We start from the raw sequence: 15,604 nt of genomic DNA, 5'->3' as shown, positions 1-15,604 counted from the left end.
TCACCAATGCCCTATACAGCTGCAGCAAGACCTCCCTACTTTTATATTCAATCCCCCTCGCTATGAAGGCCAGCATCCCATTCGCCTTCCTGACCACCTGCTGCACCTGCAAGCTGGGTTTTTGCGACTCATGCACAAGGACCCCGAGGTCCCTCTGCACCGTCGCCTGCTGCAGTTTTTCGCCACTTAAGTAATAGTCCTTCCTACCATTCTTCCTACCAAAGTGGACCACCTCACACTTGCCAACATTAAATTCCATTTGCCATTTCCTGGCCCATTCGCCCAGCCTATCTAGATCCTTCTGCAGACTCTCCACACCCTCCGCACAATTTGCCGTTCCCCCTATCTTGGTGACATCAGCAAATTTCGACACCCTACACTCGGTTCCCTCCTCCAGATCATCTATATAAATGGTAAAAAGCTGAGGCCCCAGCACCGACCCCTGGGGCACTCCACTAGTCACCATCCGCCAATCCGAATAGCACCCGTTGACCCCCACTCTCTGCCTCCTATTTGACAACCAATCCTCTATCCACACTAACACCCTACCCCCAACTCCATGTCCCTCGACCTTCTGCAATAACCTCTTGTGAGGTACTTTGTCAAACGCCTTCTGAAAATCTAGAAAGACCACATCCACCGGCTCTCCTCTATCCACTGCCCTAGACACATCCTCATAGAACTCCAGTAAATTTGTCAGACACGACTTCCCTTTAATGAAACCGTGCTGCGTCTGCTCTATCAAGCAATTCCCTTCAAGATGTCTCGCAATTTCCTCCTTAATGACAGATTCTAACATTTTACCCACCACAGACGTTAAACTAACCGGCCTATAATTCCCCGCCTTTTGCCTGGCACCCTTCTTAAACGGCGTAACATTAGCCGTTTTCCAATCATCCGGCACTTCCCCGGAATCCAGCGACGTCTGGAAAATAACCACCAAGGCATCCACTATCACCTCCGCCATTTCTTTCAGAACCCTCGGATGCATTCCATCCGGTCCTGGGGACTTGTCCACAATCAGCCCCTCCAGTCTGTCGAGCACCGCCTCTCTAGTAACAGTAATGTCATTAAGACCCTCCAGTCCTACCACCTTTCCGTCGCTAACACCCGGCAAATTATTCACGTCCTCCTCCGTGAAGACAGAAACAAAAAAGTTATTCAATACCTTAGCCATATCCTCATCCCCTACCACTAGGTCCCCTTTCTCATCCTCTAAAGGACCAACGTTCACCCTAGCCAGCCTCTTCCTTTTTATATATTTATAAAAACTCTTGCTATCCTTTTTTATATTAAGCGCTAGCCCAGCTTCATAGTTTCTCCTACCCTTCTTTATCAACTTCTTTGTCAATCTTTGTTGACATTTAAACCTCTCCCAATCCTCATCTCGCCCACTACTCTTAGCTACTCTAAATTCCTCCGCTTTTAATTTAACACTTTCCTTCACCTCCTTCGTTATCCACGGCTTATTACCTCTCTTCCTACTATCCTTTTTGACCATCGGAATAAATTTCCGCTGAGCACCAAGAAAGATCTCCTTAAAGATCCTCCACTGCTCCTCAGCAGACCCTCCCTCCAACACGCTCCCCCAGTCCACATTCGCCAATTCCTCTCTCATCCTACTGTACTCCCCTCTATTCAAACAAAGGACGCGTGTCCGGGAACCCACTTTCTCCTCCTCCATCTGCACCAGAAACTCCACCATACAATGATCACTCTCCCCAAGAGGATCCTTCACCACAAGGTCCCTAATTCTACCCGCCTCATTACATAGCACCAGATCCAAGATAGCTCGCTCCCTCGTCGGCTCCAACACACACTGTTCGAGGAAACTATCCCGGCAGCATTCCAAGAACTCTTCCTCGAGCCCCCCGCGTCCAACATGGGTCGACCAATCAATATGCAGATTGAAATCCCCCATAACTACGGCCGTCCCATTCCTGCACGCCACACTTATTTGCGCGTTAACAGCCCGCCCCACCTCCAGATCATTATTCGGGGGCCTATAGACGACACCCACCAGCGTCTTCCTCCCTTTGCTGTTCCTAATCTCCACCCACAACGATTCCACCCTCTGCTCCTTGGCTCCAATATCATCCCTTGCTACCACCGTGATGCTATCCTTAATCAGCAGAGCTACGCCCCCCCCTTTTCCCTCCTGCCTATCCTTCCTAAACACTTGATAGCCCTGTACATTCAGCTCCCAGTCCCTGTCACCCTGCAGCCACGTCTCTGTAATGGCCACCAGATCGTATCCATTTGTGTCGATCTGCGCCACCAGCTCATCCACTTTATTCCGAATGCTTTGAGCATTCAGATAAAGCGCTTTCATCCCAGCCTTCACCTGGACCCTATTTGCCGTAACGCCACCAACCATACTCACGCCCCCTACTCCCTCTATTATTGGGACATCCTCGGCCTCTTCCCTTACCTGTACCCTCTCCTTAACTTTAGACCTCGTAACATCACCTACCCTCGCACCCTCCCCCCCCCTAATTAGTTTAAAGCCCTGTCTACAGTCCTCTTTACTCGATTCGCCAGCACTCTGGTCCCAGCACGGTTCAGACCAACCCCATCCCGTCCGAACAGGTCCCACCTACCCCAATACTGGTGCCAATGCCCCATAAATTCAAACCCATTCCTCCCACACCAATCCCTGAGCATGTTCCCCACGTCAGAGCATTAATCACATTGTTGTCTTTGGGACCTTGCTGTTCAGAAATATATTTAAAGTTTATTGATTAGTCACAAGGCAGGCTTATATTAACACTGCAATGAAGTTATTGTGAAATTCCCCTTGTCGCCACAATCCGGTGCCTGTTAGGATCAAAGGGGTTTACAGCATGGAAACAGGCCCTTCGGCCCAACTTGTCCATGGCATCCTTTTTTTAAAAAATCTCTAAACTAATCCCAATTGCCCACATTTGGCCCATATCCCTCTCTACCCATCTTACTCATTTAACTATCTAAATGCCTTTTAAAAGATGAAATTGTACCTGCCTCTACCACCACCTCTGGCAGCTTGTTCCAGACACTCACCACCCTGTGAAAAAACTGCCCCTTTGGGCACTTTTGTATCTCTCCCGTCACCTTAAATGCCCGCAAGTTTTAGACTGCCTACCTTTCGGAAAAGATATTGACTATCTAACTGATCTGTGCCCCTCATTATTTTATTGGCCTGTATAAGATCACCCCTTAGCCTCCTACGCTCCAGAGGAAAAAGGTCCCAGTTTATTCAGCCTCTCCTTTTAACTCAAACCATCAAGTCCCCATAGCTTGCCAGCAAATCTTTTCTGCCTCCTCCTACTTTAATAATATACTTTCTATAATAGGGTGACCAGAACTGCACACAGTATTTCAAGTGGGGTTTTACCAATGTCTTGTACAACTTTAACAAGACATTCCGACTCCTGTATTCAGTGTTCTGACCAATTAAACTAAGCATGCCGAATGCCTTCTTCACCACTCTGTCTACCTATGACTCCACTTTCAAGGAGCTATGAACATGTACCCCTAGATCCCTTTGCTCTGTAACTCTCCCCAATGCCATACCATTAACTGAGTAAGTCCTGCCCTGGTTCAATCTACCAAATTGCATCACGTTGCATTTTTTAAATTAAACTCTATCTGCCCTTCATCAGCCCACTGGCCCAATTGATCAAGGTCCCATTACAATCAGAGATAACTTTCTTCACTGTCCACTATGCCACCAATCTTGGTGTCATCTGCAAACTTACAAACCAAGCCTCCTATATTCTCATCCAAATCATTGATATAAATGACAAACAACAGTGGACTCAGCACTGATCCCTGAAGCACACCACTGGTCACAGGCCTCCAGTTTGAAAAACAACCGTCTACAATTACCCTCTGGCTTCTGTGAAGAAGCCAATTTTGTATCCATTTAGCTACCTCACCATGGATCCTGTGAGATTTAACCTCATGCAACAACCTGTCATGCGGTACTTTGTCAAAGAACATAAGAGCATAAGAAATAGGAGCAGAAGTAGGCCATCTAGCCCTTCGAGCCTGCCCCGCCATTCAATAAGATCATGGCTGATCTGTCACTGCTCAGTTCCACTTTCCCGCTTTCTCCCCATAACCCTCAATCCCCTCTCTTATCAAAAACCCATCAACTCGCGTCTTAAAAATATTTAGCAAGGCAGCCTCCACCACTTCAACGGGCAGAGAATTCCAGAGATTCACCACCCTTTGAGTGAAGAAGTTCCTCCTCAACTCCGTTCTAAACCGCCCCCCTTTTATCTTGAGGCTGTGCCTCCTAGTCCTACTGTCTTTTTTGAGCGGGAAGAGTCTCTCCACCTCTATCCTATCCATCCCATTCATCATCTTATACGTCTCAATGAGATCTCCCCTCATTCTTCTAAACTCTAACGAGTACAAGCCCAGTTTATTCAGCCTCTCCTCATAGCTCAACCCCCTCAACTCCGGTATCAGCCTAGTAAACCTCCTCTGCACTCCCTCCAAGGCCAAAATATCTTTGCGCAGGTGCGGCGCCCAAAACTGCACACAGTACTCCAGCTGCGGCCTCACCAATGCCCTATACAGCTGCAGCAAGACCTCCCTACTTTTATATTCAATCCCCCTCGCTATGAAGGTCAGCATCCCATTCGCCTTCCTGACCACCTGCTGCACCTGCAAGCTGGGTTTTTGCGACTCATGCACAAGGACCCCGAGGTCCCTCTGCACCGTCGCCTGCTGCAGTTTTTCGCCCCGTAAGTAATAGTCCTTCCTACCAAAGTGGACCACCTCACATTTGCCAACATTAAATTCCATTTGCCATTTCCTGGCCCATTCGCCCAGCCTATCTAGATCCTTCTGCAGACTCTCCACACCCTCCGCACAATTTGCCGTTCCCCCAATCTTGGTGTCATCAGCAAATTTCGACACCCTACACTCGGTTCCCTCCTCCAGATCATCTATATAAATGGTAAAAAGCTGAGGCCCCAGCGCCGACCCCTGGGGCACTCCATTAGTTCACCTCAAGCACTCCAGGTAGTAATGAGTTCCATGCTGACCGTTCTCTGGAGTAGTTTCTCCTGAATCTGCAATTGGATTCATTAATGACCATCATGATCCATGGAATGGAAATAACTCTGCCTACCCTACATCTCTCGGGGAGACCAGCTGCCTGGCCATCTTCTCAAATGTATTCTATCTTCAGAAAGCCAAAGCTAGTCGTTAGGGTAACCGATCTCTTCCAAAACCTGATAATTAAATAAGAAAGTTTATTCATTTATTAGTGTCAGGTACCTTGTGAGGTACCTTGTCAAACGCCTTCTGAAAATCAAGAAAGAACACATCCACCAGCTCTCCTCTATCCACCGCCCTAGACACATCCTCATAGAACTCCAGTAAATTTGTCAGACACGACTTCCCTTTAATGAAACCACGCTGCGTCTGCTCTATCAAGCAATTCCCTTCAAGATGTCTCGCAATTTCCTCCTTAATGACAGATTCTAACATTTTACCTACCACAGACGTTAAACTAACTGGCCTATAATTCCCCGCCTTTTGCCTGGCACCCTTCTTAAACAACGGCGTAACATTAGCCGTTTTCCAATCATCCGGCACTTCCCCGGAATCCAGCGACGTCTGGAAAATAACCACCAAGGCATCCACTATCACCTCCGCCATTTCTTTCAGAACCCTCGGATGCATTCCATCCGGTCCTGGGGACTTGCCCACAATCAGCCCCTCCAGTCTGTCGAGCACCGCCTCTCTAGTAACAGTAATGTCATTAAGACCCTCCAGTCCTACCACCTTTCCGTCGCTAACACCCGGCAAATTATTCACGTCCTCCTCCGTGAAGACAGAAACAAAAAAGTTATTCAATACCTTAGCCATATCCCCATCCCCTACCACTAGGTCCCCTTTCTCATCCTCTAAAGGACCAACGTTCACCCTAGCCAGCCTCTTCCTTTTTATATATTTATAAAAACTCTTGCTATCCTTTTTTATATTAAGCGCTAGCCCAGCTTCATAGTTTCTCCTACCCTTCTTTATCAACTTCTTTGTCAATCTTTGTTGACATTTAAACCTCTCCCAATCCTCTTCTTGCCCACTACTCTTAGCTACTCTAAATTCCTCCGCTTTTAGTTTAACACTTTCCTTCACCTCCTTCGTTATCCACAGCTTATTACCTCTCCTCCTACTATCCTTTTTGACCATCAGAATAAATTTCTGCTGAGCACCAAGAAAGATCTCCTTAAAGATCCTCCACTGCTCCTCAACAAACCCTCCCTCCAACACACTCCCCCAGTCCACATTCACCAATTCTTCTCTCATCCTACCGTACTCCCCTCTATTCAAACAAAGGACGCGTGTCCGGGAACCCACTTTCTCCTCCTCCATCTGCACCAGAAACTCCACCATACAATGATCACTCTCCCCAAGAGGATCCTTCACCACAAGGTCCCTAATTCTACCCTCCTCATTACATAGCACCAGATCCAAGGCCTTGCTAAAGCCATGTATACAGCATCAACTGCACTGCTCTCATCTGCCTTCTTGGATATCCCTTCAAAAAAAAAACTCAATTAAATTTGAGAGACATGATTTTCCACTCACAAAGCCATGCTGCCTGTCCCTCATCAGTCTTTGAGAGTCTAAAAGTCTGTAGACCCTGTATCTCAAAATACTATCCAACAACTTGCTCACCACAGATGTGAGGCTCACTGGCCTGCAGTTCCCAGGCTTCTTCCTGCAGCTCTTTTTAAACAAAGGCACATTTGCCACTCTCCAATCTTCAGGCACCTCACTCGTGGCTATTGATGATTCAAATCTCAGCTCGGGGACCCGCAATTTCCTCCCTAGCCTCCCACAATGTCCTGGGATACACTTCATCAGGTCTTGGGAATTTATCTATCTTGATGCGCTTTAAGACTTCCACACCACCTCCTCTGTAATATTTACACTTCTCAAAGACACACTATTTACTTCCTCAAGTTCCCTAACATCCATGCTTTTCTCAATAGTAAATACTGATGAGAAATATTTATTTAGGATCTCACCCATCTCTTGTGGAGCCGCATATAGATGACCTTGATGATCCTTAAGAGGCCCTACTCTCTCCCTTGTTGCTCTTTTGCTCTTTACGTATTTGTAGAAACTCTTTGGATTCTCCTTTGCATTATTTGCCAAAACAAACATTATTTGCCCTCCTGATTTCTCTCTTAACTCTACTCCTATACCCCCTATACTCTTCAAGGGATTCACTTGATGCCAGCTGCCTATGCATGTCACGTGCCTCTTTCTTCTTCTTGACGAGGGCCTCAATATCCCGAGTCATCTGGGGTTCCTGACTTCTGCCAGCCTTGCCCTTCACTCTAAGATGAATGTGTTTACCCTGAACCCTGGTTAACACACTTTTGAAAGCCTCCACTTACCAGACATCCCTTTGCCTTCCCACAGACTCTCCCAACTAACTTTGGAAGATCCTGCCTGATACCATCAAAATTGGCCCTGTTCCAATTTAGAATTTAACTTTTGGACCAGACCAATCATTCCCCATAGCTATTTTAAAACTAATAGAATTATGGTCACTGGTCCTAAAGTGATCCCTCACTAACACTTCTGTCACCTGCCCTTCCTTATTTCTCAAGAGGAGGTCAAGTTTTGCCCCCTCTCTAGTCAGGCCATCCACATACTGAATGAGAAATTCTTTCTGAATACTTAACAAATTTCTTTCCATTCAACCCTCATACTATGTCCCAGTCAATGTTGGGAAAGTTCAAATCTCCGACTATTACCACCCTATTTTTCTTGATGCTACCTGTAATCTCCTTACATACGTGCTCCTCAATTTTCCGCCAACTATTTGGGGACCTATAGTACAACACTATCAAAGTGATTTTCCCCTTCTTATTTCTCGGTTCTACCCATATAGACTCAGTGGCCGAACCCTCGGATATATCCCCTCCCTGTACAGCCATGATGTTTTCCCTAATCAAAAGTGCAACTCCCCCTCCTCTCTTTCCTCTCGTATCTGTACCCTGGAACATTGAGCTGCCAGTCCAGTCCTTCCCTTAGCTATGTTTCAGTAACTGCTATAATATCCCAGTCCCACATACTCATCCATACCCTGAGTTCATCCGAAAGGCCTCTTGCATTGAAATAAATGCAGTTTAACCTGGACTTCCCTTGCTCTTGCCTGATCTGTCTGGTACTAGGATTAGTGACACTGCCTTTACTACTTAATGTGCTCTCTCTAACTTCTGTGCTGTCCTCAAACTTGTGTCTCCCTTCTGCACGGGTAGATACGTTTCTGACAGACAAGGGAATTAGGGGTTGTGGGGAGAAAGCGGGAAAGTGGAACTGATCCACTTCAGATTAGCCATGATCTTACTGAGTGGCAGGGCTGGCTTGAAGGGCTAGATGGCCTACTCCTGCTCCTATTTATGTTCTTATGCTTTGGATCCCACCCCCCTGCCAAACTAGTTTAAACCCTCACGAGTGGCTCTAGCAAATCTCCCCCAGGATGTTAGTCCCCCTCCGGTTCAGGTAGAACCCACCCCCCCCTTGAACAGGTCATCCCTTCCCCAGAAAAGATCTCAATGATCCAAAAATGTAAATCCCTGCTCCCTTCATCAACTCTCAAGCCACACATTCATCTGCTCAATCTTCCTATTCCTACTCTTAGTAGCACATGACACCCGTAGTAGTCCTGAAATTACTACCTTCAAGGTCCTATACTTTAGCTTTCTGCCTACGTCTCTATTTTAACACTTCAGGACCTCCTCCCTTTTCCTACCTTTACCGTTGGTACCAATATGTACAACAATCTCTGGCTGCTCATCCTCCCCCTTAAGAATGTCCTGCAATCGCTCAGATGTCCTTCAGCCTGGCACCAGGGAGGCAACACACCACCCTGGAGTCTCGAACGTGGCCACAGAAACGCCTGTCTGTGCCTCTAGTGCGTCCCCTATTACTACTGCTCGCTTGCTCTTTGCCCAACCCTGTCCCACAGCAGAACCAGCTGTGGTGCTACACACCTGGCTGCTGCTGGATCTCCCCCTGACAGTAATATCCAAAACAGTATACCTGTTTAAAAAAAGGTGGGCACAGGAGACTCCTGCACTACCTGCCTTCATCTCTTGGCAGTCACCCTTCTAACTGTCTGAACCAATGGTCTGACAACCTCCCTGAAATTAGTGTCTATCACACACTCTGCCTCCTGTATGCTCTGCAGTGCATCCATCTGCCGCTCTAACAGAACAATGCAGTCTGTGAGGAGTTGCAACTGGACATACTTCCTGCAGACAAAGTTGTCAGGGAGACTAGATTGCTCTCTAATTTCCCACATCTGACAGGGTCAATGGTGGTTGGGTCAATGCACCTAACCAGTATGTCTTTCAGAAATTGCCTACAAGGCATTCTTTCTCTCTCTCTGACCTCACCTTCTCTTGCATTCACTCCTTTCTTAATAAGGTATATTTGTGGCTTCTTCTGCTCTTCATCATTAATCACTCCTTAATATAACTTCTTAAAGCACTGCTGGTCCTTATGAAAACTTGCAACTCCCACATGAACCAATACCAATCTCTCTTTCTAAACACTGTCTGAAGATGAGATCAATCTTTCCATTTCTGAAAACATCCATCTCATTTACTCATTACTCATTATTGAATAGTGTGAGGCCGAACACTTTCAGATTAGTTGTCAAAAATAGAATTTGTTACATGAGGGAAACTGCTAATGTTAAAAGCAGATACAGCAATCTATTAGATATACATATGTAATACTGGCCTTTATTGTAAGGGGGATGGAGTATAAAAGTTGGAAAGTATTACTACGGTTGTATAGGACATTAGTGAAACTGCACCTGAATGAAGGGTTGTCTTCTGAGATAAGGGTCAGGTTGGGCCTACAGTCATTGGAGTTTAAAAGAACAAAAGGTGATCTTATTGAAACATATAAAATTGAGAAGGCTTGACAGGGCAGATGCAGAGAGGATGTTTCCTCTAGAACTGGGGACACAGTTTCAAAATAAGGGGTCTCCCATCCAAAATGTTGATGGAGGAATTTATTCTCTCAAGAGGTGGTTAATTCTCTTGGACAGAGAGCAGTGGATGATAGGTCCTCAAGACTGCATTAAACAGTTTTTTAATCTCTAGAAAAGTCAAAGGACATGGGAGCAGGCAAGTGAAGTTAAGATCACAATCAGCTCAGTCATGATCTTCCTTGATGGGCCAAATGGCCTAGTCCTGCTCCTACGTCTTATGAATGGCACTGAATTCCTCTCAGAAAGTTGCCTACCCCATATGTTCCATGGTGGAGGTATTATTGGACTTAAAATCTTCAAGTCAAACACTTCAGTGAATAAGACTCAGCAGCTTAAAAGTTTTTTTAAAAAAAGTAATAAAATTTTCCTTTCCTATCAAGTCTACAGCCCTAATGGAAACTGGTTCAAATTCTCACTCACTCCTAAACTCCAGGTACTTTCACCTGATTACCTTCTTTAAAACTCACCTTTCTTAAAAATTGCTGATTAAATATTCCCTCCTAGTGGTTCCCAGCCCCTCCTCACCAATACTTTTCCTTCCACATCCTGGGGTTTCAGCCCAGCCCAACACTTTGAAACCATTCTGCCTTCCCACCCAACAGGTTCTGGCACCTGATCCGAAAAATTTAATTCTAGCTCATTGTGCTTCTTCTTCCTCAAACCCCATCCTGAAAACTGTTGATTTGTAAATTTTCCATTGAATCTAATTCTTGAAAACTTCTCCCTCTCTGCAGTTTCAAATAGTTCTTTACAATGTTCTATAACTATGAACATAACTATGAACTCTAGGCCAAAATACTTCAAACTTTTTCTTGTACCCATTTCTTAGCCTATTTATTTTTAAAATCAGGTTCCTGGAAGCTAACAGGGGTAGATAACAATGGATTTCTCATAGACTCTATAAGAGAAGATTACAGGAAGTAAACACAACGCTTAAACCCTGAGCATGCATGTATGTGGGCTTCAGGAATTAGCTCAATGGCAATATCAAGTAATGAGGAAACAGAGTGTAAGGATAGCAATGAGATCATAGGAGAGCCATGCCACAAGTAGTACCACTTCAACCATAATCTATGGCTACATACAATAGAAGTTACAACCAAAGAGGTCTTACACATTTTCATGGTAATAAACAAAAAGGCATCATCAGTAGACTAACAACCATTGCAGTGGCAGCCTCCACTTCGTAAGACAGGGATTTGCACGGAATGGTCAAGTGTGCGTTAGGCATTGCCTGGTGTGACTCAGTGCCACATTGACATGCAGTCTCTTGTCATGTGCTGCAGAGAAAGGCAATGGACTGAGAAGGTGCACCATTCATTTGCCTCTTATCAGTGAGCTCTCTTCTCAGCCAGTTTAGCTTTTTTTCCTGCTCCAATGCCCTGCCAAACAATTAGCCTCCAGTGGTAACAGCTGTCGTGGCGGTCTCCCAGGCGTCAGTGTCAATATCTGCCATCTTTACATACTGCTTTTTATCTCTCATGCTCTTGTAGCAGAGGTTTGGATGCGCAGAGGTTTTAAGCCAGTGGCCAATTCACTGTGTAGAAGGTCTTTAGGTGTACAACCAGCTAATGAACATGACTGAGGCAGTGTAGCTATCATTAGCTTTGTACTAAGTGGAAGCAGCATACTCCAGGACCTCGGAGCTGGTGAACCTAACCTGCCAAGAGATGCCGAGAATACGTCTGAGACAGTGAAGGTGGAAACTGTTTAGACTTTTCTCCTGCCCAGCGTGTCATCTAGGTCTGACCACTGTAAAGGAGTGCACTGAAGTTACAGACTTGATTGCCAAACTGAGTGTCTTTCTCAGACTGGTGGCATTGTTCCACACACTCTTACTCAGCTTGGCCATAGCTGCAGTTTTTGCAATTCATGCGATGAATTCAAGTGACTGGTGATGGAGGAGTGTAGATAGATACATGAAGCTAACAACCTCCAGTATCACACTGTCAATTCTGGCAATATGGCATCATATTGTGTGATGATATTTGTCTTCAAACCAAATTCTTTGCAAGGGAGACAGACTGTCCATTTACTACTGAAGATGTTCTTCAGTATTAAATATTGGTGCAGCATAGAGAGATTCTCTGATGAAAGATTTAATAAACTTTTGTCTTAGATTTCCGGTGAGCACTGCTGACCAGCTTTCTGTCAGTTCTGGTAGATAAATAATGTGTAGTTATGTATTAATGTCACAATATCTAATTATCCTTGACAGTTGAGATAATGTGAGCAACTACAACAAAAAAAGTGCCAACATGTGTCAGTACATCACAATCCTATTTGAGCAAACTGCAGATCTCATTGGGTTCCTATACTGCCCCATCATAGCTAACCTCCCATCATGTTGTCATGAAAGGAAGTCACATGTAGGCCAGACCAGGTATGGATGGCAGATTTTTTTTCCCTAAAGGACATTAGTGGACCAGATGGGTTTTTTTCTGACAATCAACAATGGTTTCATGGTCATCTTACTTCCAGATTTCTTTTCATTGAATTCAAATTCCACCAGCTGCTGTGATGGGATTCCAACCCAGGTCTCTAGAATATTGGTTGAGTTTCTGGATTAATAGTCTAGCGATAATACCACTAGGCAATTGCCTCTACCTGTTTTCCTTAAGAGTACAGCTTAATTGGAGAGATAGGTCACCAACTTGTTTATTGCTTTTGATAATGGACAACCCTGCCTTTAGAGGTTGTCATTTTGGCCTGCCTATCCACAGGTTGCAATTAAGATCAGCCTGGCCTAGTTAGACGTTGGAAAAATTTTCACATCTCGTCCCTTGATTCTTTCCTTCTCAAAACTAGAAATTATCAGCATATCCAAAATGTGAACACTGATCGAGGGAATAACAAGGGGCTGCAGAATTTAACACAACATGGCGCATAGCACAATATATTTATACAACCCACAACTTCTGCATTCCATGTTCCTCTGTACAAACTATGCTTTTTTTCCCTGAAGCTCTAAGCAGCTCTTTCTCTCAAACACCTCTCACTCAACAAAAAGAAATACAAGAATAACACACAAAAATAAATATAAAGTAACTCAAGAACAGGAGTCAGAGGCATGGTGTAATAAAAATGCAGAAGACAAACATCGCAGCAACCAAGTCGAAAAATAAAAATAATCATCTTGTCAGTCAAGGATGATTTAATTGGTGATAATCCAGGCTGCCATCTTCAAATTGAGATGCTGTCTAGAAGCATTTAATAAATTGGTTTCTTGAAAAGTAGTACATATTTCAGCCAAATAATAATCTGAAATATATAACATAGCTTGTGGAAAACACTTGTGAAGAGGCAGAATTTAATATGCTGCACCTAACCCTAAGGCATAGAGGAAGTCCTATTTTAAGGAGCACAAAACACCATGTACTTAATGTCTTAATCTAGCTATAACATGGTTGAAACAGGCAATTAAGTTTGCTTTGAAAAGAATGTTACAAAATAAAATGCAGTGTGCAGTTTATACAAGGCAGATTAAGATTTTTATTGCAATCTTTCCTGCTGGTTTGTCATCTGACCCTTCCGTAGTTTTCATAACCACTCCCAAGTATCCATTATTGCCGATACAAACAAATCAAATTATAAGCAAGCTAGAAAATGTAACTGTCCAGAATTTGACAATGCTAGAAAAATGTATACTAAAACATTACCATGATTAATCAGATTTAATGTCACAGAAAACGTCCATTCTAACTGACAAAACTACATATTCAACCAGCTGACTAAAACTTTGCAGCTTCTTAAATAGTTGCTCATTCAAGCAACTTGTATTTTGGCTTGCATGATTTTACAAACCAATTATGGTTCATAACAGAATTCAAAGTACATCAACATAGGGTGTCAAACACCATAATTACAGCAAGTCCCCAGTTAAAGTTGCAATCTCTGGAATTCTCTGCCCGTTGAAGTAGTGGAGGCTACCTCGCTAAATATTTTTAAGACGCGGGTTGATGGGTTTTTGATAAGAGAGGGGATTAAGGGTTATGGGGAGAGGGCGGGAATGTGGAACTGAGCCACGACAGATCAGCCATGATCTTATTGAATGGCGGGGCAGGCTCGAAGGGCTAGATGGCCTACTCCTGCTCCTATTTCTTATGTTCTTATGTAAACCAGAGCGTCGGGAAATGGAAGAGGCAGCCAACTGGAGAGTCAGGGAACAACAGAAGCAGGAAGCCAGAGTATCAGGAAACAGGCAGGCAGCAAGTTCGACGGTCAGGGAGCGGGAAAAGCAGGCAGAGGTAGCAAGCCAGAGTGTCATTGTCCAGGAGTGTTTTCAATCAGAGGGTCAGTGAGCGGGTGGGCCAGAAAGCCAGAGGGTTGGGGAGCAGGTGAGGCTGCAGACCTGTTCATTAACCAGGAGATGGTCAGGGAGCCAGAGAGATAGGCAAACCAGAAACTTGGAGAGTTGTAAGTATTTGTAGATGTATTTTATCTCGACTGCTATTTAATTTATAAATATTGGAATTTAGCAATGTAAAATTTTCAATTTGCAGGGTATAATGTTTTAATGTTGTTTCCTGATGAAAAAGGTCCTATAGCACCAACTACCTCTTTCACATTGGCTATAATGTCGGGGGGGGGGGGGGGGGGGGGGGGGGGGGGGAGAAAGGGAGAGAAAGGGAGAGAAAGAGAGAGAGAGAGCGAGAAAGAGAGAGAGCGAGAGAGAGAGAGAAAGAGAGAGAAAGAAAGAAAGAGAGAAATTGCTTGATTCATTTAACATTGTTTAATTTAAATTGTACTTTTCAGAACACAACCACAATATTAAGCAAGAAGCTACTGCACGCTTTCTTGGTATCCAGGCAGAGCTGACCAAAATTGGAGGAGGGGAAGTGAAATACTTGGAAACAAATTTACCTTCCTCCTTGGCTGCAATCTCTTCTGGGTTACTTTCGCTGTCAGCCTCATATCCTTCCTCTTCTGCAAATAGCCTCATGTTACAATACTGTGGTTCCTCTGTCTCCTCTGAAAGATCACCCATCTGTAGCGCTGAATCACTATTTACTTTCTGTTGCTGTAGAATAAATGAAAGTTAGCAAGTCCTTACACATAGATAACCATTTCATTTTAAAATCAAACAATGGCATTTCATCTAGCAAATCAAATCCACTTTTTTTTAATGAGAGTTGCTATTGTGAGAATAAAAGGGTTTGAGAGTTGGAATGGCTACAATATCTCAGTTTCCAAATAGAGTTTACAAATTCTCACTGCATTAGCAGGTAACGGTACACTGGGAGATAGGGTGCAATGTCAATGGAGAACAAAGAATCAGGAAGCCAGAAAATTCCATAAATATATGCTGAGGCCAAGGGAGAAGTAGAGGATTCAAAAGCAAAGATTCAGAGGAATAAGAATCTCACTGTTCCAATGAGGAAACACTACAGCCAATTTGCACACAGCAAGATCCCAGACACAAACGCAATGAATGACCAGATAATCTCTCGTTTTGTGATGTTAGTGGAGAGATAAGTATTGGCCAGGACAACTTTAGAGCTGGTCTGATCTTTGTTGAAAAGTACCATGGGATCTTTTATGTTCACTTGACAGGGCAAATGCAGCTTTGGTGTCCCTCTTGTG

The 15,604-nt window shown here is 44.4% G+C and overlaps 1 protein-coding gene across 3 annotated transcripts in view; it reads right to left on the bottom strand.

Annotated features, from left to right (window-relative positions):
• lyst (lysosomal trafficking regulator) overlaps window positions 1-15,604 on the bottom strand; it is a 285,139-nt gene that overhangs the window by 127,652 nt on the left and 141,883 nt on the right. For all 3 annotated transcript variants that reach the window (XM_080191874.1, XM_080191876.1, XM_080191875.1), the window contains one exon: window positions 14,885-15,041. In XM_080191874.1, the coding sequence (XP_080048000.1) occupies window positions 14,885-15,041 (157 nt within the window). The remainder of the gene's footprint in view (window positions 1-14,884; window positions 15,042-15,604) is intronic.

The sequence above is a fragment of the Carcharhinus amblyrhynchos genome, chromosome 7 (genome assembly GCF_965287045.1).
Source record: "Carcharhinus amblyrhynchos chromosome 7, sCarAmb.v2.hapA, whole genome shotgun sequence".
In the NCBI taxonomy this organism is placed as follows: Eukaryota; Metazoa; Chordata; class Chondrichthyes; order Carcharhiniformes; family Carcharhinidae; genus Carcharhinus; species Carcharhinus amblyrhynchos.
Note: the sequence above shows the minus strand (reverse complement) of the source record. Positions and strands in the feature narration are given on the sequence as shown.